Source organism: Culicoides brevitarsis, chromosome 1 (genome assembly GCF_036172545.1).
Source record: "Culicoides brevitarsis isolate CSIRO-B50_1 chromosome 1, AGI_CSIRO_Cbre_v1, whole genome shotgun sequence".
Classification (NCBI taxonomy): Eukaryota; Metazoa; Arthropoda; class Insecta; order Diptera; family Ceratopogonidae; genus Culicoides; species Culicoides brevitarsis.
The window spans coordinates 42,238,555-42,260,249 of NC_087085.1; the positions used below are offsets into that span (position 1 = coordinate 42,238,555).

Genomic DNA, 21,695 nt, shown 5'->3' on the forward strand with positions numbered 1-21,695 from the left:
TTTGCAACTTAAAACTGCCAAAAAATTGAAACTGAAAAAAAATTTTTCCTTTGACATAGTTTTGTTTTAAAAACTAAATCAAGAGCAAAAAAACTGTGTCAAAGCAATTTTTGTCAAATCTTGCTCCAAATGAATAGAAATTTGTCAGAGGGCTCTAATTTATCATTTTTAATCATTTTGCAACTTAAAACTGCCAAAAAATTGAAACTGAAAAAAAATTTTTCCTTTGACATAGTTTTGTTTTAAAAACTAAATCAAGAGCAAAAAAACTGTGTAAAAACTGTGTCAAAGCAATTTTTGTCAAATCTTGCTCCAAATGAATAGAAATTTGTCAGAGGGCTCTAATTTATCATTTTTAATCATTTTGCAACTCAAAACTACCAAAAAATTGAAACTGAAAAAAAATTTTTCCTTTGACATAGTTTTTTGTTTTAAAAACTAAATCAAGAGCAAAAAAACTTTGTCAAAAACTGTGTCAAAGCTTTTTTTGTCAAATCTTGCTCCAAATGGATTGAAATTTGTCAGAGGGCTCTAATTTATCATTTTTAATCATTTTATAACTCAAAACTGCCAAAAAAATTGAAACTGAAAAAAAATTTTTCCTTTGACATAGTTTTGTTTTAAAAACTAAATCAAGAGCAAAAAAACTGTGTCAAAAACTGTGTCAAAGCTATTTTTGTCAAATCTTGCTCCAAATGAATAGAAATTTGTCAGAGGGCTCTAATTTATCATTTTTAATCATTTTGCAACTTAAAACTGCCAAAAAATTGAAACTGAAAAAAAATTTTTCCTTTGACATAGTTTTGTTTTAAAAACTAAATCAAGAGCAAAAAAACTGTGTCAAAGCAACTTTTGTCAAATCTTGCTCCAAATGGATAGAAATTTGTCAGAGGGCTCTAATTTATCATTTTTAATCATTTTGCAACTCAAAACTGCCAAAAAATTGAAACTGAAAAAAAATTTTTCCTTTGACATAGTTTTGTTTTAAAAACTAAATCAAGAGCAAAAAAACTGTGTCAAAAACTGTGTCAAAGCTATTTTTGTCAAATCTTGCTCCAAATGGATTGAAATTTGTCAGAGGGCTCTAATTTATCATTTTTAATCATTTTGCAACTCAAAACTGCCAAAAAATTGAAACTGAAAAAAAATTTTTCCTTTGACATAGTTTTGTTTTAAAAACTAAATCAAGAGCAAAAAAACTGTGTCAAAAACTGTGTCAAAGCTATTTTTGTCAAATCTTGCTCCAAATGGATAGAAATTTGTCAGAGGGCTCTAATTTATCATTTTTAATCATTTTGCAACTCAAAACTGCCAAAAAATTGAAACTGAAAAAAAAATTTTTCTTTGACATAGTTTTGTTTTAAAAACTAAATCAAGAGCAAAAAAACTGTGTCAAAAACTGTGTCAAAGCTATTTTTGTCAAATCTTGCTCCAAATGGATAAAATTTGTCAGAGGGCTCTAATTTATCATTTTTAATCATTTTGCAACTCAAAACTGCCAAAAAATTGAAACTGAAAAAAAATTTTTCCTTTGACATAGTTTTGTTTTAAAAACTAAATCAAGAGCAAAAAAACTGTGTCAAAAACTGTGTCAAAGCTATTTTTGTCAAATCTTGCTCCAAATGAATAGAAATTTGTCAGAGGGCTCTAATTTATCATTTTTAATCATTTTGCAACTTAAAACTGCCAAAAAATTGAAACTGAAAAAAAATTTTTCCTTTGACATAGTTTTGTTTTAAAAACTAAATCAAGAGCAAAAAAACTGTGTCAAAAACTGTGTCAAAGCAATTTTTGTCAAATCTTGCTCCAAATGGATAGAAATTTGTCAGAGGGCTCTAATTTATCATTTTTAATCATTTTGCAACTTAAAACTGCCAAAAAATTGAAACTGAAAAAAAATTTTTCCTTTGACATAGTTTTGTTTTAAAAACTAAATCAAGAGCAAAAAAACTGTGTCAAAAACTGTGTCAAAGCAATTTTTGTCAAATCTTGCTCCAAATGAATAGAAATTTGTCAGAGGGCTCTAATTTATCATTTTTAATCATTTTGCAACTTAAAACTGCCAAAAAATTGAAACTGAAAAAAAAATTTTTCCTTTGACATAGTTTTGTTTTAAAAACTAAATCAAGAGCAAAAAAACTGTGTCAAAAACTGTGTCAAAGCAATTTTTGTCAAATCTTGCTCCAAATGGATTGAAATTTGTCAGAGGGCTCTAATTTATCATTTTTAATCATTTTGCAACTTAAAACTGCCAAAAAATTGAAACTGAAAAAAAAATTTTTCCTTTGACATAGTTTTGTTTTAAAAACTAAATCAAGAGCAAAAAAACTGTGTCAAAAACTGTGTCAAAGCAATTTTTGTCAAATCTTGCTCCAAATGGATAGAAATTTGTCAGAGGGCTCTAATTTATCATTTTTAATCATTTTTGCAACTTAAAACTGCCAAAAAATTGAAACTGAAAAAAAATTTTTCCTTTGACATAGTTTTGTTTTAAAAACTAAATCAAGAGCAAAAAAACTGTGTCAAAAACTGTGTCAAAGCAATTTTTGTCAAATCTTGCTCCAAATGGATAGAAATTTGTCAGAGGGCTCTAATTTATCATTTTTAATCATTTTGCAACTTAAAACTGCCAAAAAATTGAAACTGAAAAAAAATTTTTCCTTTGACATAGTTTTGTTTTAAAAACTAAATCAAGAGCAAAAAAACTGTGTCAAAAACTGTGTCAAAGCTATTTTTGTCAAATCTTGCTCCAAATGGATAGAAATTTGTCAGAGGGCTCTAATTTATCATTTTTAATCATTTTGCAACTCAAAACTGCCAAAAAATTGAAACTGAAAAAAAATTTTTCCTTTGACATAGTTTTGTTTTAAAAACTAAATCAAGAGCAAAAAAACTGTGTCAAAAACTGTGTCAAAGCTATTTTTGTCAAATCTTGCTCCAAATGGATAGAAATTTGTCAGAGGACTCTAATTTATCATTTTTAATCATTTTATAACTTAAAACTGCCAAAAAATTGAAACTGAAAAAAAATTTTTTCTTTGACATAGTTTTGTTTTGAAAACTAAATCAAGAGCAAAAAAAACTGTGTCAAAAACTGTGTCAAAATTTTTTTTAAATTTTGCTCCAAATGGAATTAAATTAATTATTTTTTTGAAAATTTTTTAAATTTAAAGACAAATCTAAAATTTTTAAAAATTATTAAATATTTGAAAAATTATTTGTATAAATTTTTTAAAATATTCAATTTGAATTTTCCTTCCTTTTTTTTTGAAAAAAAAAAATATTTTGAAATTTCTTCAAAATGCGAATAAAAAAATTATTTAAAAATCAATTTTAAGAAAAAATTTTCTCACGTGTATTCCTCCTTTTGTTTCTTGGTAACGTCACAATGAAGACACATCTTGTCCAAAGGAAGTTCATTTCGACGTGCTGTCGACTGCATAATCGCCGTCAACAACGATTGCGGATTGAAGAATCCCGCAAGCCAAATACACGCAGGTAACTAATTGAGAGAGAAGAAAACACATCAACTGAAGTCCCACAAGTTTTGTGTGTGTGTCGCAAAGAAAAAAAAACTTACAACAAAATCAGTTGACCATGTTTCAAGTTCTCTCAATCGAAGCAGCAGATCAACGAACCACGTTGACAAGCCAAAAAGTGATGGATATGCGCGCGCAGTCCATCCGGGAGGAACTTGATCCAAAAAGAGCGCATTTTCAAGGACTTCCATGTCGGATGTAATCGTAAGTTCGCCTTTCAAACCCAAATCGAGCTCTTTCAAACTGCGTTTTATCTCGTTCGTTAAGTAATTCATGCGTTCGCACTCTTGAAAAGCGACAATGACGTAGGGGGTGCGCTCCTCTACTTTTCCCATAATCTCTGACATGTTAAATTCTTCGGGCAGTTTCTCCATAATCTCATCGAGAATTTGTTTAACCTTATCCTCACGGGTTACGGTCGTACCGCCAGATGCTCCAGCGTCTCGTGGCTGCATTTCGAACACTGTACGGAACAAATTTTCAGATGAAGTTGTGAGGAAACCGATTTCGGCATTCGGATGCAAGCCATACAAGTACGGCGACTCCGGGGGCATTTGTTCATCGATGTAGGCATGGTAGCCCGTGTAATCCGTATTTGGGGGTGCGGCAAAATTGGGCGCCAAAAACAATTCGCCATCAACGAGATCGGGTTGCATCAATTCTTCCAAGTACGTGATGCAAAGACGTCGATCCCAATCGTCTGTGATGTGCCCGCCATACATAATCTCCCCAAATAAGTATCGCAAATCCTCATAAGGAACTTTTGTGTTTGCCTCTAAGTAATTATACAACACAGAAACACTGATATTGAGATCGCCAACGTTGAACGGGTAGATTTTATTCCATCCTTGGGGTCCGAATTTGCGACGTTCCGCAACGACGGCGTGAAAATAGCACAACGCGAACAAAATTACTTTGAATTCGGCTTCTTTGCCGCACATTTCCAACGTTTCTTGGTTGAAGTTATCCAATGCTTTGTGCAAATTTGCCTGCATTCCCGTCGGAGGCTCATTCGTAATTTTGATACTTGACTCCAAGATACCTTGCGGAATGATATGAGCGGATGGCGTTGCTGCGGGTTCAGCACTCACGAAAACGCGATATTCGGGATGGGATCCTTCTGAATAGAATTCAAGCTTTTTCTCCAATTGCGGAAGCCATTTTTTGACCAAATGGATGTTCTGTGAAGAAATTTCGTTAAATATTTAAAAAAAATTAATTTATTAAAATTTGTTTTTAAAAGGTTTGAAAAAAAAATATTTAAGAAAAAAATAAATTAAAATATTTAAAAAAAATAAAAAAATATTTTAAAAAAAAAAAAAAAATTAAAACAAAAAAAAAAAGATAAAAAAAATAAAAAAAAAAAATTTTGAAAAAAAATTTTAAAAAAAAAAAAAAAATTAAAAAATATTTTAAAATTTTTATTTAAAAAAAATTATAAAATTATTTAGAAATTTTATTTAAAAAATTAAAAAAATTATTTAAAAAAAAAAAAATATAAAAATTTTTAAAAATATTTGGAAAAAAAATTATTAAATGAAATTTTATTTAAAAAAAATAAAATTTTTCAAGTTAAAATATTCAAAAAAAAAACAAAAAATTATTATGAAAAATTTTAAAAAATTTCAAGTTAAACAAAAATTGACAAAAAAATTTTAATTTTTTTTTTTAATTAAAAAATATTTGTAATTTTATTAATTATTTTCTAAAAAATATAGAAAAAATTGCCCGTTATACCTTAAATTTTATGTTTTTAAAAAAATTTATTTTTTTTTATTTTTTTTTTTTTTTTTTAATTTTAAGATTTTTTTAATTTCAAAGATTTTATTTTTTTTTAAAATTTTCGTTACCTGCAAAACAACCCAATGACCTTCAACAGCAGCTTTATCCATCGCCGCTTCAGCAACAACTTCCTGCCCTTGACCCAAAGAAACGTTATGAAAGTTCCCGTTATCTGACGTAAATCCGAGCGTTTTGCCCAACTCCTCGACATCTTTCAGCGGATTCACGCCGGGTGACAAAATAAAGAAGATCGGTGTCGAAGGACTTGCCTCCTCGAAAGACTTTGCAAACTCCATTGTGCGATTTTCAACATATTTTGATCCAAGTTTTTCTTCAATGAAATCACTATGGAAAATGATTTTTAAGGCGAAGAATGAGTCGAAATCATTGAAAACAGAACTTTCAAAATATGTTTGTTTCTGCTTTCATGACAAAAGTCAAAAAAAGATTAAAAATTAAGCATTTTCATGCATCAAAAAAATCAAAAAAGTGAAAAAAGTGAGATTTCAGCCAAAAAAAGGAAAATAGGAAAGATATATTACGCCATTGCATATGTCATTCGATCCGGTCTCAGTGCACGCATCATACACAATCGCTGAAGTGCCGTTTTATTCTTCCATTCTTGCGGAAATTTCTCTTTTTCAGGACATTCGGACTCGACTAACTTCTTCCAACGTTTTGCTTGTGTCTCAATATCACGATCTAAATTTCTAAAATCATCTTTAGATGCTAAGCTACAGATTCCGCCCCATGCAGTGTTGCTAAGAAAATCTACGGGACTTGTAACGTGCGGTTTTATGGGGAATCGTAACAAGAAATCAACTTCTAATGCGGTAATTTCTTCGTTCATCAGTAAAATCTGAAACACAAAAAAAATCTTATTGTCAAAAAAAGTTCGAAAAAAATTTTTGAAAAAAGGAAAACCCGTCACCATCGAAGAAAAAGTACCTGAAACGCCATTTGCGAAGAAAATATTAATTTGTCGCACTCAAATAAGCCTCGTGTTGTGTATTGGAACACGGAATAAGTGATACATTCAATTAAATTTGCGACACGAGACTTTACATCTTCTGCTTCCTCAGCTTTGGAAATTGCTTTTTGGAAGACGACACTAAAAGCCTGTCAAAAAAAATTTTTAAAATTAATTTTCTTCAGTTTTTGATCGATTTCAGGTTTACTTTTAACGAAAACTGATAAATTGGGTTGATCGTGTTGAGTTCGTTCAATATGAAATATAACAAACTTGCACGAGCTGCTGCTGGACGATAATGTTCACGAGCTTCGTCAATTTCTTTTGACGTGTTTTTAGCTTCAGCAACCTAAAAAAAAAAATTAAAATTTAAATTAAATTATAATTTTTTAAATTAATTAATTAATTTAATTAATTAATTATTTATCAAATATAAATTAAAATAAATTAAAATTTAAAATTAAATTAAATAATTAAAATTAAATTTAATTAATTAATTTAATTAATTTATTTAAAAATTTAATTAATTAATAATTAAATATTCAATTAAATTTAATTAAATAATAATTTTAAATAATTTTAAATAATTAATTAAATTGAAATTAATGAATTTTCTCAAATTTTTTTAGATAAAAATTAATTTTTTACTTTTTGTTCAATTTCTGCCGCTGTTTTCTTCGTTGTTTCCAAATTTTCAACCAACGCTGTGTCTCCTAAAATATTCTCTCCCGCAGATGAGAGACGTGACAACAAGTCATCCTCGAGTTTATTCAACAAAATCTTATAATCATTCTGTTGTTTCGTGAGTTCTGCTTTCAATTCCTCCAAATCGGGACGTTCTGCTTTCACAACTTCCGCCAAAAGTTGGTCCTCCAAGCCGTCTCGCGTAACTGTAAAGTTAATTAGCGTCGTTTGCGCCTGCATTTCCGGCTTGTAATGCGGATTCGCGAGTTTCGTGTGCAAAATTAGACGGAAATCCGAGTTATATTCGACTTCTTTGTCGCCCAACTTGACAGCTTTGCCCTTTTTAATCAAATTTCTACCTAATAAAGAATCCAAAACGGGATCTAATACTTCACCAATGTTCTCGATCAGGACAATCCATCCTTTGGCACAGGCCTCTTCTATCTTTTCGACGAAACCTTTTTGACCGACACGCAAAACAACCAACGATGCGCCGTACTTTTGCTTGATCCATTTGACTCCCTGCAACTGAGGATCGATCATCAGGGGCCAACGATCGGAATTTGTGAGAATTGTAGCGTTTTCGATTGACATCCGATCACTTGGTAAACACTCGTTTTGCCAAATTGCAATTGTTGTGTCGTCTGTTAAGAGCTTCAGGGGATCAATTGCATCTAAAAATATAAAATTTGTTTAAAAAAATTTTTTATCCACAAAAATTGAAAAAAAAAAATATTGCCTGTAATGGGAATTGGAGGTTCAATTGCTCGTAAAAACGGAAGCCAATTTTTTTGTAACAAATCCAAACGAAATTGTTTCGTAAAGCATCCAACATAAGCTAAAAAAATTCACGAAAAATCATTTAAAATTATTTTTTAAATGAAAAATATCAAAAACTCACAAATAAAAGCTGTTACAAGCAAAATATCTCCCGGTAAAGTTGTTCCTTGTTGCATAAATCTACAAAAAAATACGTTAAAAAGACGAAATTTTGTTGAAAAAATTAAAATTTTTACTCTGCTACAGCTTCTGCCCAACGCACGTTTTCGCTCGCCAATCCATTCACAAGACGATTTGCCAATTGAATAGTAGCTTGAGTCGCATCAGCCTCTTTTTGACATCTAAAATAATTCAAAAAATTAATTTTTTACATTTTCAATAAAAATTTAAAAAATTACCTCAATTTTTCAGCAGTTGCCTGCTCAAAATCCGCTGTCAATTTTGCTAATTGTTCCTCAAGAGACTACGAGTAAATTTTCCGTTAGACACTTTTTTTATGCGAAATTCCCATCGCATGACGTTACTTACCAAAACCTTTCTCTTAATCGCCGCCAATTTGTCTTGTGCAGCTTGAAGCTCAGCATTTGCAGCTGCCAATGCACGACGCTTCGGCTCAACATCGCAATACACATCGTAGAACTTGATGATGTTGATGACCCACGAACACAAACCTGCGGCGGCTCCCGATTTCGAACGAATAAAATCAGGATCGAATTCGGGATCTTTCAGATACGGTTGGATGCCTTTGATGATCTCGGGATGAATGTTTTCTTTGTTGTAGTTTAAGAGGGCATCGAGGAAGGAGTCGACTTTTGCCATTGTAGTTGCTTTCGCTAAAATTGAAATATTTGGAGAAAAAGTAAATTATTTAAAAATTATTATTAAGGATTTTTGATATGAATGTCTTTTGGATGGTTCTCAAGCTTGAAAATTGAAAAATAAAAATTACGTAAAAAATACGTAAAAATTACGTAAAAAATACGTAATTTTTATTTTGAGAGCCCATTTGATGGTTTGTAAGCTTAAAATTGATCAAAAGTTATGTAAAATGCCTTTGGTTATCTTTTGGATGGTTCTCAAGCTTGAAAATTGAAAAATAAAAATTACGTAAAAAATACGTAATTTTCATCTTGAGAGCCCATTTAATGATTTGTAAGCTTGAAATTGATCAAATATTGAGGGAAAAAAATTATTGTCAATATTACCTGCTTTCCAGCTACGATCTTTCGGAATTTTTCCATTAGGAGCAAGCAATACCATGACAGCTGCTGTAACGTTTGTAACGGCGGCGGGCGGGCTACCGAAAGACTTCAATTCTGTCAAATTCGATTTGTTCAAAGTATTCAAAGCCTCCATAGCGGCAAGTAAAGCGGGTTCTAAAATAAATTTTTGATTAATTTCCCAAAAAAAAAAGTCTTAAATTTGAAGAAAACTTGCCTGCTTTCACGAGATCTTCCTCGCAATCCTTTTGCTTTTTGGAGACTTCTTCCGCAATTATTCCGACTTTGACTTCTTCCTCATCGGCAAGTTGCTTTTCCGTTTGAACTTTTTGCGTTTCGATGCCCACAACTTGAATCAACTTGTCAGCAGCTTCGTTTTTCTCCTGTAACTCAACTTCTTGAACCGCTAGTTTGACTTTCAGCTCGGCAACTTGGTCGCCCGTATTTCTAAGTTTCTCTAAACCGTTCTCTAATCTCTCAACTTTCTTCTTTAATTCCAGATATTTCATATTCAGTAGTTTGGCGAAGAGCGAAATTTGCTCCAAATACGATTTGGGTGTCGTGTAATTGTAGCGTCTCTCATTTTGGAGATAAACTTTCGACATTTGGTTCACCGAGGTGTGCGCGTACGCCATAAATCGCGAAACCGAATCAAAATACTCCGGAGGAAGTGTTCGGAGCTCTTGCAAGAACCGAATAGAGACAGAAATCAACGCTTCTTGAGGCCATTCGTGGAACCAATTGATCTGCGTGCAATTGATGATCGCAGGGAATTTACGAGAACGAACACGCAGCAAACTCCCAACTGGCGAGAAGCACAAAACAATTTTGAGGTTCTTGCGAACGCGATCAATGAAGAATTTCCAGCAAGTTTCGCGTGTGTCGGGCAAGCCGGCGCCCTTTACTTCATTCCGAACGCCCGACAAAATGTTCTCGACGTCGTCGTCGGGAAAGAGATCGGGTACTTCGCCCGATGCCAGCATGTCGTTAATGAGCACGAGGAAAATTTCGTTGGGGACTTGAGCATCTGTCATGAGAAACATGATGCCGACATTTTTCATGCCGCATTTCAGGTACATTGCTGCCAATTCGTGTTTCAAATCTGTCACGCCATATCCCTTCTTCAGTTGAATTTGCGCCACTTCCAAACTGCTGATGAATGCCGCTAATCGACTCAGACTCTGTTTTCCGCTGCCTCCGACGCCAACTAACAAGGCGCTTCCACGCGGCGACTCGAGTATACGATTGATGCGACAAATATGCTGCATAGCATCTTCAAAGAGGACAAGATTCATCGCTGACACCAAGTCATTGTATGCTGCCAAGGCTTCAGCCAGCAATCGACTCAATTGTCCCCAATCTGTGATAGGCATATATTTTGGCTCACCAATGCCTCCCGCAAAGTGACAATAAATGTTCGGTTTGTCGAACACGATCGACTCATCCAACTCCTCGAAGGACTTTTTCACGATGTCATTTTGCATTTTTACGAAACTGTCAATGTCCTTGTCATCCGTCAGCTTGTCGGCATATACGCGATGAGTTTCATGCATCCAAACGCGAACCTGAAAAAATTAAATAAATTAAAAGTTTAATTAAGGCTGCTTCAAATGAAAATCAAAAATAAAATCCAAAATTTTTGAAAATTTCATATTAAAAATTAAAGAAAAAAAAATTTCATAAAAAATAACTGTCAAAAATTTTGAAAAATAAATTCAGTATTTTTATGAAAAATATTTTTAGACAAGAAAATTTATGTTAAAAACGATTTTTTAATTGAATACTTTTTAATTTTTTTTTTTTTTTTTTTTTAAAAATTTTTCTCAAAAAAAAAGGTCGATTTTAAAAAATTTAAATTTTTTTTTTTTTAATTTTTAAAATTTTTTTTTTTTTTTTTTTTTTTTTTTTTTTTTAAAAATTTTTTTTTTTAATTTTTTAAATTTAATTTTTTTTTTAAATTTTTTAAAATTTTTTTTTTTTATAAAAAAAATTTTTTTTATTTTTTTTTTTTTAAATTTTTTTTTTTTTTGAAAATTTTTTAAATTTTTTTTTAAATTTTTTTTTTTTTTTTAAAATTTTTTACCAATCAAAAAATTATAACTTTATTTTTGTTTATTTTTTTTTTTTTTTTTTTTTTTTTTTTTTTATTTTAAAATTTTTTCAATTAAAAAAAAATAATTTTTGAAAAATAAAAAAAAAAAATTAAATGAATATTTATTCAATTTTAGGCTTTTTAGAAAAAATTTTAAATATTTTTGAAAAAAAAAAAACAAATTTAAATATAAACTTACCATATCACTCGGTCCAACAAGACAATCGTTTGTCGTAAACAACAAACCTTGAAAGACATTGCTCAAGTCCCGCAAGTTAAAGACATAATGAAACTTGATGGCTGTCGGAAGGAAAACCAAACTAACTTTCGCATGCAGAGCCAAAGATGCAAGAATAATATTTTCTGCCATCTTAACCACGGAAATGTTGAATTTTTGTTCGGCATTCGCATAATGTTGCAGCAAAATCGACTGATAAATCATCGTCAAAGCTTCCGATCCGGGAAAACTGACGGCAAATACGCAAAAATGACGTTGTAATCTTTGAAAAAATGGAGAAAAAGAAAAATTTCATTAAAAAAGTTGCAAATTTTGTCGAAAATTACAGCACAAGCTTGTTCATTTTGAAAGCATTTGTGGAAAAATCGGCAATCAGCTAAAAGAGAAGTCATCTAAAAGCAGCGTTAGTCAGTTAGAAATGAGTGTTGAAAGCATTTTTTGTAAGTTTTAAAAGAAAAATAAAGAAATAAACCTTGGATTTATGGTAAAACTTCCCGATGTCGGATTCATGCAAGCCACATACTGACAATTGTGAACATCCTTCAAGGTAAGTCGATTTCTGTCATACCAATGCCCATAGTCAAAGTGTTGCCTTATAATAGTATGCGGTTGAACAGTTCCATATTCATCAACTTCTGGCATGTTCATGTCGTCCAAAAAGTAAATCAGATGCTTATTTCCCGGAGGTCCAAAATTTCTTCCTGCTTTTTTCTCGAGTTGTTTCTCCAAAATCTTCTGCAGCATCTCCGATGTCGTGTAGAAATTGAACGCAATGTTACAAATTGCGAAATTTTCACCCAAACCCATCAACTTTTCGTTCACTAAAACAGTTTTGCCGCTGCCCGCTGGTCCAACTAACATCACAGGATGCTTCTTTTCCATCAGCATGTCAATGAAGAAGCGTAAACGGATCGTTTCTTGCGTTTGAACGATCACCGCTTGCAACGGCGTGTCAGAATCCATCTCGAATTTGCCCAATTTTTCAGTCCACGGCGTCCATTGCTTTGTCTCAAGGTGAAAAATAATGTAAAAAATCAAAAGTTCAAGCTGTCACGGCAGAAATGCGACGAAAAACGACACATTTCCATACAGAGCATGGAAAAAATCACAAAGAAATGTCACTTTTTTGCTTTTGAAAAGTGATTTCTGTGCGATTTTATCCTCTCTGAGTGCTCGAAAAACAGTTTGAGTTGAATTTTTTTATATTTATCACCTCATTATCGATGAAATAGTCAAAGACCAAGCCATTGCTGTTAAAAAAAAAATTTAAAAAAAATTAATTAAAAAAATTTTAAAAAAATTTTTATGAAACTCACGGAGGGAATTTAACAGTTTTGAACTCATTTAACCACCATTTGCTGAATTCGACTCGGTAATCAATAGCTTGATCCTGAAACATGGTTGATCCAAAAGCCCAGACGCACGCAAACACAAAGTATTGGTCGTGTACCTCCTTGGAGCAATCAGCTGGCGTGTTCGCGGGAACAAAGATCGAGTTTAACAAATGGCACAACATTTGCACGTGTGCTATTTCCACCATTGGTGTAATTTTCTTGAACCTTGTTCGTATGTTATCAAGACACGCGGGTATATATTTGTCAAATAAAATCACGAGATTCGATTTTTCCGCGGGAATTGTACGAGTTTCGATCCAACTTGTGACGTAACTGAAAAAAAAATCAATTTTTACTGAAAAAATTTTCAAGAAAAAAATATTTTTTACGGATTCCATCCCAAATCTTGCGGATTGATGTAAAGAATTCCTGCGCGCGATACTGTAGCAGGCGTTGCCGTTCGTAAATTGGAAATTTCGAACAATAATCGCATGGATGGCGTTAAAGCAATTCGTTCGTTTGATGCGAGAGTCAAGACACGATTATCATCCATCACAGTATTTAAACTTTCGATCCACATGGGATCAATGTCGCCATCTAAAAATATAAAAAAAATATTAAAAATATGAAATTTTTTAGAAAAAAATCGATTAAAACCTAAAATAATCCATTTCGGATTATCGCCCGTCAAATTCGCCTGTTCTCGCATTATCACACTAAAAAGCCCGTCTTTCCATTCCCGAGTTGCAGGATTAATAATGCCAAAAAGTTCGTCATTCGTTACAGCTTTTGGGTTCAAGTCGTTGTGTACGGGACGGCGTTTCATGTTTTGGTACGTGCGCAAGAGCGTTTTCCAAACTTGCGTTTTTCCCGTTCCTGCATTTCCTACCACAAAAACTGAATGACGCACTTCCAGTAGCTCTTCCATTTGCACAACCTTGAGGATGAAATTATCCTCCGGTTGTAGCAATGAGTCAAGAGTTGCTTGTTTAACGGTTTTTTCGAATTCAATGTCACGCTTTCGCGGAACTTCCAATGCGGGAAAAAGATCTCCAATGAGACCCATGAAGACAGGCATGTCGTCAGTTACGATTTTGGGAATGTTGAAATCACGAAGGGCTCGCATGAGGACTTCTTCTTCGGGACGGCCTGGATCGCCGCGCTGAAAAATTAAAAAAAAATATTTTGAATTAGTAAAAAAATTTGGATTTCGAGTTGAATAAAATTTTAAAATATTAAAAAAAAAATTAAAAAAAATATTCAAAAAAATAAATAAATAAATTTAGTTAATTAATTTAAATTAAAAAAATAAATAAAATTAATTAATTAATTGATTTTATTTTTAATTAAAAAATTTTTTTTTTCAACTATGAGAGCAAAATTTAAAAAAATAATTATTTTGAACATTTCAATATTTAAATATAAAATTTTTAAAATTAAATAAAATTATAATAAATTTAAGATTAATAAAATATATAATTTTTAAAAATATTTGAAAACAAAAAAAATTTAAATTAAATAAATATTTTTAAGAAATAATTTTTTTAACAAAAAATAAAAAAAAATATTTTTTTGAAAAAAATAACTTAAAAAATTAAAAAAATGAACATAGGTTTGAGATTTAAAAAAAAAATTAATTTAAATATTTGAAGGAACACTGATTTGACAAAAAATAAAAAATTAACTTTTCAAAAAAAATTTAAAAAAACTTTAATTAAAATTAAAGCAAAAACTTACTTTCAACGATCCAGCAACAACCAACACAGACTTAATAGCTCTCAAACCCCAATCGTAATGATCTTGTTTCGAGAGCAGCTCCTTGCACAACGTATAAAGCGTAATAAACTTCCTTGCCAGCACTCGGGCATCCTGAAAACCTTCAGCTACCAACATAATTTCGCAAATCAACTCGAAATCAGGCACAACCATTGCACAAGGTCTGAAAAGTGCCTTCAAATTCTCAGGTAACTCCGTTCTGCCAGCATATCCGGGATTCATCGTGATAAAAATACCCACAGTTGGTACCATTGCAATCATTTCTCCCATAAAATTGAAAATTGACTTTTTATCCCGAATGGCATCTTGTAAACTTTTCACTTGAACAGCGACGACAGACAATACTTCAACGGAAATTCGATTAAATTCATCGAAACAACCCCAAGCGCCCGTTTGTGCTAATCCTTTGTAAATGTTTCCGCAAGACTTGTAATCCATTTGTTCGGAGCAGTTGAAGACATAAACCATAATTCCGAGAGCTCGTCCCAAATCTTTTGTTGTTTCGGTTTTTCCTGTTCCAGCAGGGCCTGAAATGAAAAAAAAAATTATTTTAGAAAAAAATTATTTACAAAAAAAAAATTTGTCTCATCATTTGAAAGAATTAAAAAATAAAAAAAAATCAAAAATATTTTTTTATAAAATTTTTAATTAAAAAAAATATTTAATTAATATAATTAATAAATAAATAATTAAAATTTTAATAAATTTGTTTTAAATTAATTCCAAAACATTTTTTATAAAATTTAAATTAAAAAAAATATTTAATTTAATTAATAAAATTTATGATTTTTAATTCATTAAAGTTTTTTAATTTTTTTTAATCAATAAATTTCAATCAATTCAATAATTTTTTTTAACTAAATTTAAATAAAAAAAAATATAAATAATTTTAACTTCAACTTAAAAAATTAAATTTGAATTTTAAATAATTTTTAATTTTTTAAATATTTTTTAAGCTAAATTATTTCAATTACATAAAACTTTTTCGATAAAAATTTTTAATAATTTTAATTTAAATAAATTTTATTTTATTTAATTCCAAAATAATTTTTTTAAATAAAATTTGAAATAAAAAAAAATTAAAAATTAATAAAATTTAAATTTTATATAAAAAAATTATTAATTTAAAATAAAAAAATAATTTTTATGAATCGTTCAAAATTTAAATCTTTTGAAGAGAATTTTCCTTTTAATAATTTTTCAAATAAATTACCTGCAGGACCTCCTCCCATAATTAAGTGAAGTGACTGCGTCAAAGTAATATAACATCGATCCGTGAGAGGAGTAATGACCAAACGCGGAGTATTTCCGAGATATTCATGACTATAACGAAATTCAGCATCGCAAATGTTCGCAAAACAATCTTCTTGATTAATATCCCATCGATGTCTCAATTGTGACATCCACTGAAAAGCTGATCCGCTCTCAACTTTTGACTGAATTAACTTACTCACAACCTAAAAAAAATATTTTTTTTCAAAAATTTCCTTTAAAAAAGCAGAAAAATTGGATTTTCTTACGTCACGTGAATGCACATCAATCGTACAAATCGTCATAATTTTCTGTCTGTCGCCTTTCGTGAGTTCGCCCAAGAGAAGTGTGATCAAAGTACTCAATTGCTGAATTTGTTTCTTGTAATAATCCTTAATGGCGTTATCGTAGCCCTCCTCGAGTCGGTTAAAAGCGAGATTTACTTCAGTAGTCCACCAAATTTGTGTTCCGCAGAGCGAAACTTGTGCTGGATAGTCGAAAAGCCATTGTTCGCGAGGTTTTTCTTCGTACGCCGACACTGCTTCTGACATGTAACGTCTCAGAGAGGCTCTCATCGCTTGTTGGATGCGATTTAACCATACTTCGACGGCGCCATTGCAATCAGCTTCGTCAAAAAAGTCGACAACTTCGCCGTCTTTGGCGATCATCGCTAATGCCGTTTGTGCGGGTTCGCCTTCGGGAAACGGGGCGAACTTTAATTTCGCAATTGAGTCAAAAAGTTTCGTCAAATGTTTGATAACGAGCGTCGGTTGGTTGCCATTGCTCAAAATATCGAGCAAATCTGCCGACGAGACGAAATAAAAACGCGGAAAGAAGAGACGTTTTGTCTCGAGATATTCCGCAAGGGCCTTTTCGCAAAGCGTTAGTTGGTCCTGCAGCGTGTCAAGACGATCGCAGAGCCCATCGCGATTCGTTGACTTGATGACGTTGTGATCCACGGACATCTCGTTCATCAAAACACGAAATTTCGAGTCGATGTTATCGAAACGATCCGAGTCGACGGGCAATTGCTTCCGAATGTCCTCGGAACTCATGAAGATGCTTTCGAGATGTGTCCATGTGCGTTGCACTTCGAACCAAACGGTAATTACGGCATCGGCGATCATTAGTTTCTTCTGCCAGGCGGAAACTTCTTCCAAAAAGTGCGCGATAAACTTCGAAGTCATCAAATTTTGCAAAACAACTTGGTTATCTTCGAGCGTTTCGATGAGTTCTTCCGATGCTTTTAGTAACATGCAACCTGTTCGAGGATGTTTTTCATTCTCAAACTCCATAACGGACCACGTGGTGTTCAAATCTCGCAAAATTTTCTCCATAGACATTTCTTTCACAGCTTTGTCGACAATAGTTTTCACTTCTTCCTCGCATTCGTGCAAATTGAGAGCCAACAAGTCAGCAAGTGTCGTTTTCGCATCCATGATGAAAGTTACCTTAACATGAAAAATTATTAAAATTAAAAAAAAAAGTCACAAAAAAATTAAAAATTCACATCACACACGTGAGAAAGAGAAATTTTATGCTGAAACTATTTATTTACAGTAAAAAAATATTTTTGCAGCAATCAATTTCTAACTTTAACTAATTTCAAAAAATTTGTAAAAATTTTTTACATTAAAATTATAAGAAATGAACTCTACTTACGGTGATTTCGGGCGGTAGATTTGCTAAACTCTGGAATTTGTATTTACAAGACGTTTAGAATTTCGGATTGATCGGATCAATTTTTTTCAAAAAAAAAAAATATAAAAAATAAAGGAAAATTTATTTACAATGTCACAAAAGAATTTAGAAATTGAGAGAATGAGTTTTTAGTTTTTTTTTAGAGAAGATGTTGATTTTTTGCAAAAAAAAATTAAAAATTTGAAGAGAAGCAAATATTTTACATCTCGCCATGCTTTGAAAAAAGTTTTTTTTTTATTAAAAAATAGTTTTAGAAAAAAATTGCAAATTTTGAGTCATTTTTTCAAAAAAAAAAAAAAAAAAAAATCGGAAAAAATTTTAAATATTTTTTTCTTACAAAAATTTTTTGATTAAAAAAAATATATTATAGAAAATTTTTTTTCTATATGAAACCATTATAAAAAAAAAAATAAAAAAAAAACATTTTTTCAAAATCTCATTTAAAAATTGCAAATTTTGTCAAAATATTTATTGAAAAAATTAAATTTAAATTTTACTAAATTAAAAAATTATTAAAAAAATTATTTAAATAATTTATTTTAAATTAAATGTTCTTTTAAAAGACTTTTTGCAAGCTTTGGCAAGCTTTTTGGTATTTTTTTTAATTAAATAAATTTTTATAAAAAATTTTTTTAATTTTTTTTTTTTGAAAAAAAATTTAATTTTATACAATTTAAATTTAAATAATCATAAATTAATAATTTTATTTTAATTAATTTTGAATTAATTTCATTCATTTTTATGATTATTTATTGATCAAAATTGATCAATAAAAATTTTTTCAACAAAATTTAATATACGGACAGACAATTTTCCGTCGAAAACGAGACTTTCTTAAAATAATGTCTTTCAAAATGTAAATAAAAACAAACCGGCAAAACACGCAAAAAGTCAAAAATCTTAAATCTCAATGGATATCAAGCAAGAATTACTAAAATTTCTCCCTTCAGAAGACGATCTCTTCAGTAATTTATCAAAAACTATCGGAAGTGACAAAATTCTTCACCAAATTTATCAAAATCTACTTAAAAACAGTACAAATTCAAGTGCTTTAGAATTTCTCGACGTAATTTTGGATTTTTTGCACGACTCATTGCACATCGGAGAATGGCATCTTGTCGATGTTAAATTAAGAAAATCCTATTCCGTGGCTTCTTATCTAAAAGTTTTATGTTTACTTGAAAATCCAAATGAAGAAATCCTTCAAAAGTGCGCTTATTTATTGGATATGGCAATAATGTTGGGAGATTCGATAAAAACAACGATTGGCGATGAAAATATTGAAATTTTATCAAAGGCTGCTCATGTTATTTCATCTCGTTTGAAGGAAACAATCGAAGAACCTGTAAGAAAAAAGCTGAAAATTGAAGTTGAGTACGAAAAAGAGGGAAAATGTGACATTCCAATACTTGACAATCCATCAATAGAACATTTTATGTGAGTATTTTCATGAAATTTTGTTGAAAAATTGTCAAAAAAATTCATTTTTCTTTTAGAACTCATCATTTCAACCCACAAAAACCCGCTTTACTTCGAAATACAATCAACCATTGGCCCGCTGTCGAAAAATGGAAAGATCTCAATTATTTATTATCAAAAGCAGGAAGTCGTACAGTGCCCGTCGAGCTTGGTTCGCAATACACGAGCGAAAATTGGTCACAATCCTTGATGAAATTCTCCGATTTTGTTCAAAATCACGTCTTAGATCCTTCCAAAGAGACCGTTTACTTGGCGCAGCACGATTTATTCGATCAAATTCCTGAACTCAAAGACGACATTCGACAACCAGAGTACATAAATGATCCTTCTCCGCGACTTAAGGCATGGTTTGGTCCCGAAGGAACTGTTTCTCCGCTTCACACAGATCCAACACATAATTTATTGTGTCAGGTTTTGGGCAAAAAACAAATTATTCTCGCATCTCCTGATGAAACCTCGAAACTTTATCCGCACGAACATTTTATTTTGAACAACACGTCGCAAATTAACGCCGAGGAAATAGATTTTGAGCAATTTCCGTTGTGTAAAGACGTGAAATTTTACAAAATCCTGCTGCAACCAACGGATGTCCTTTATATTCCTCCGAAATGGTGGCATCACGTTCGTTCGTTATCCGCAAGTTTTTCGATCAGTTTCTGGTTCGACCAAAATTCGACGTCTTCCGAACAGCTGATTGCTTGAATTAGCAGAAAATTGTCTCTCGTGTGCTTTTTTGTTAACAAAACATTTTATTTTTTGATCAATTTTTGATATTTTAACGTGATTGCCAGTTGATGAGAATATTTCGACGACTTCTGATGGGGCTCGTGGAACAAGTTATTCCCCAAACGCAGGCGAAACACAGCGGGACAGTAATTTTTTTCCACGGATCAGGTAAGTTTCACGCTAAATTATGCCGTCATTGACCTCCGTGCCCTTTTACTCTACTTTGAATTTTATTACCTCCGTTTTAGGCGATACGGGGCACAATCTTGCACAATGGATCATCTTCCTACTTGGCAAACAAATGGAATTTCCGCATCTAAAAGTGATTATCCCGACAGCTCCGGTTCAACCTTATACCCCAATGGGCGGACAAAACTCGAATGTTTGGTTTGATCGACGTGCAATTGACTATGCGGCACCCGAAAGTCGTCGTTCGATGGCCTCGATGTACGAAATTGTCTCGGAACTCATTCAACGCGAAATAAATTTGGGAATTTCGCCTGATAGGATTATCGTTGGCGGGTTTTCCATGGGAGGCGCTTTGAGTTTACACATTGCTTATCACCTGAGACGAGATATTGCCGGCGTTTTTGCTTGTTCGTCATTTTTGAACAAAGATTCCGTCGTTTATGAGTCGCTACAAACTGTCCCGAAAGACACAAAAATGCCAAAGTTGCTGATGTTCCATGGAGATCGCGATACTCTTGTGCCGATGGATTGGGGAAGGAAAACTTTTGATAAATTAACGGAGCTCGGAGTACAGGGAGAATTTGTGCCGCTTAAAAATACGTTGCACGAACTAAAAACAAGGGAATTAAAACAAATTATTGAGTGGATTAACACGACTTTACCGCCTTTGGATTCGGATTTGGTGAATAAATTATGAAATTAATGATTTTTGTACAAATTATAGCACGAAAAATAGAAAAAAATTGACGCTCAAAAATTTTTCTATTAATTAATGACTCAAAATTTGCTTTAAAAATATGAAAAAAAAATCTAATCAAAAATTTTTTAGATAGAAAATTGAGAAAAATTAAAATAACGGCATTCCTTCCAAGCGTGTGCTTGCATTCCATTTTAGTATTCACAAGTCCTAAAAAAATTTCGGGCGTTTTTTTGGGTTATTATTCACAAGAGAGGGCGAAATTTCTTTTGTTTTTTAGATAAATAAAAAGAGAGACGAAGAGATTGTGCGGTAAAAATGTAAAATTGAGAGGTAAAAAACCTTTGTTGACGACATGAGTTGTTCCCAATGTCTCTCTCGGATCGCTGGATTTTGTAATTCACCGACGGCGCGTAAGGAGGTTAACATATTTTTCACTGTGGCTTCGAGCTGAAAGAAAATTTTTGAGATTTTAAGTTAAAATTTTGTCAAAAAATGGAAAATTTTCGTACGGAGATGTAAGTATCCCATGGTCTCATTTCCTTATCGAGAAGACGAATGTCTTTGGCGAACTTTTTACACTCGATATCCATGTTTTCAACGTCAATTTTGCGCCATGGTGTCGTTTTCCAATCTTCGATGCATGTGCGAACGATGTAGACATAGTCCCAAAGGTGCTGTTGAAAAATAAAATTTAAAAAAAAAAAGTTCGAATTCAATAATATTAAAAATAATGTGAAAGTTTTTTTTTCAAATTTTAATAATTTTTTTATTTTTTTTTTAACATATTTTTTTAAAGCTCGAAAACAAAATTTACCTTTAATTTTAAAAAAAAATTAAAAAAAAATTAAAAAATAAAAATTTATTTAAAAAAAAAATATTTAATTAAAAAAAAATTAAAAAAAAATTTAAAATTTATTTAAAAAATAATTTTTTTTTTTTAAATTTATTTAAAAAATTCTCTTAAAATTTATTTTTTTTTTTAAAATTTTTTTAAATTTTTAAAATTTTAATTTAAAATTTAGATATTTTTTGAATTTAAAAAATTTTTATTTTTTTTAAAGATTTTTTTAGTTAAATTTGGTAAAAATAAAATTTAAAAAAAAAATTCAAAAAATCAAATGAAATTTTCGAACAATTTGATATTTTTTTAATTAAAAATTTAATTTAAAAAATCATAAAATTTTCTGAAAATGTTTGTTCTGATTTTTACAAATATTTTTTTTTTAAATTTAGT

General features: G+C 31.0%; 2 protein-coding genes across 2 annotated transcripts in view; one reads left to right on the forward strand and one right to left on the reverse strand.

The window, feature by feature from the left end:
- The window catches only part of LOC134837860 (dynein beta chain, ciliary), a 38,899-nt gene that overhangs the window by 4,270 nt on the left and 12,934 nt on the right, over positions 1–21,695 (reverse strand). Inside the window, exons 9-34 of the mRNA XM_063853252.1 lie at positions 20,971–21,135; positions 20,801–20,908; positions 17,329–17,358; positions 15,936–17,117; positions 15,629–15,872; positions 14,377–14,942; positions 13,297–13,801; positions 13,029–13,236; positions 12,622–12,972; positions 12,519–12,555; positions 11,778–12,313; positions 11,267–11,567; positions 9,193–10,540; positions 8,961–9,131; positions 8,284–8,588; positions 8,154–8,218; positions 7,992–8,096; positions 7,877–7,935; positions 7,715–7,813; positions 6,940–7,649; positions 6,500–6,640; positions 6,270–6,440; positions 5,864–6,180; positions 5,390–5,666; positions 3,581–4,720; positions 3,354–3,502 (exon numbers count right to left, since the gene is read on the reverse strand). Of these exons, the coding sequence (XP_063709322.1) occupies positions 3,354–3,502; positions 3,581–4,720; positions 5,390–5,666; positions 5,864–6,180; positions 6,270–6,440; positions 6,500–6,640; positions 6,940–7,649; positions 7,715–7,813; positions 7,877–7,935; positions 7,992–8,096; positions 8,154–8,218; positions 8,284–8,588; positions 8,961–9,131; positions 9,193–10,540; positions 11,267–11,567; positions 11,778–12,313; positions 12,519–12,555; positions 12,622–12,972; positions 13,029–13,236; positions 13,297–13,801; positions 14,377–14,942; positions 15,629–15,872; positions 15,936–17,117; positions 17,329–17,358; positions 20,801–20,908; positions 20,971–21,135 (9,290 nt within the window). The remainder of the gene's footprint in view (positions 1–3,353; positions 3,503–3,580; positions 4,721–5,389; positions 5,667–5,863; positions 6,181–6,269; positions 6,441–6,499; positions 6,641–6,939; positions 7,650–7,714; positions 7,814–7,876; positions 7,936–7,991; positions 8,097–8,153; positions 8,219–8,283; positions 8,589–8,960; positions 9,132–9,192; positions 10,541–11,266; positions 11,568–11,777; positions 12,314–12,518; positions 12,556–12,621; positions 12,973–13,028; positions 13,237–13,296; positions 13,802–14,376; positions 14,943–15,628; positions 15,873–15,935; positions 17,118–17,328; positions 17,359–20,800; positions 20,909–20,970; positions 21,136–21,695) is intronic.
- On the forward strand, positions 19,550–20,531 carry LOC134827734 (lysophospholipase-like protein 1). The gene is made up of 2 exons (XM_063840514.1): positions 19,550–19,740; positions 19,821–20,531. Exons 1-2 carry the CDS (start codon positions 19,641–19,643, stop codon positions 20,456–20,458), a joined length of 738 nt encoding a protein of 245 aa, XP_063696584.1. The 5' UTR covers positions 19,550–19,640; the 3' UTR covers positions 20,459–20,531.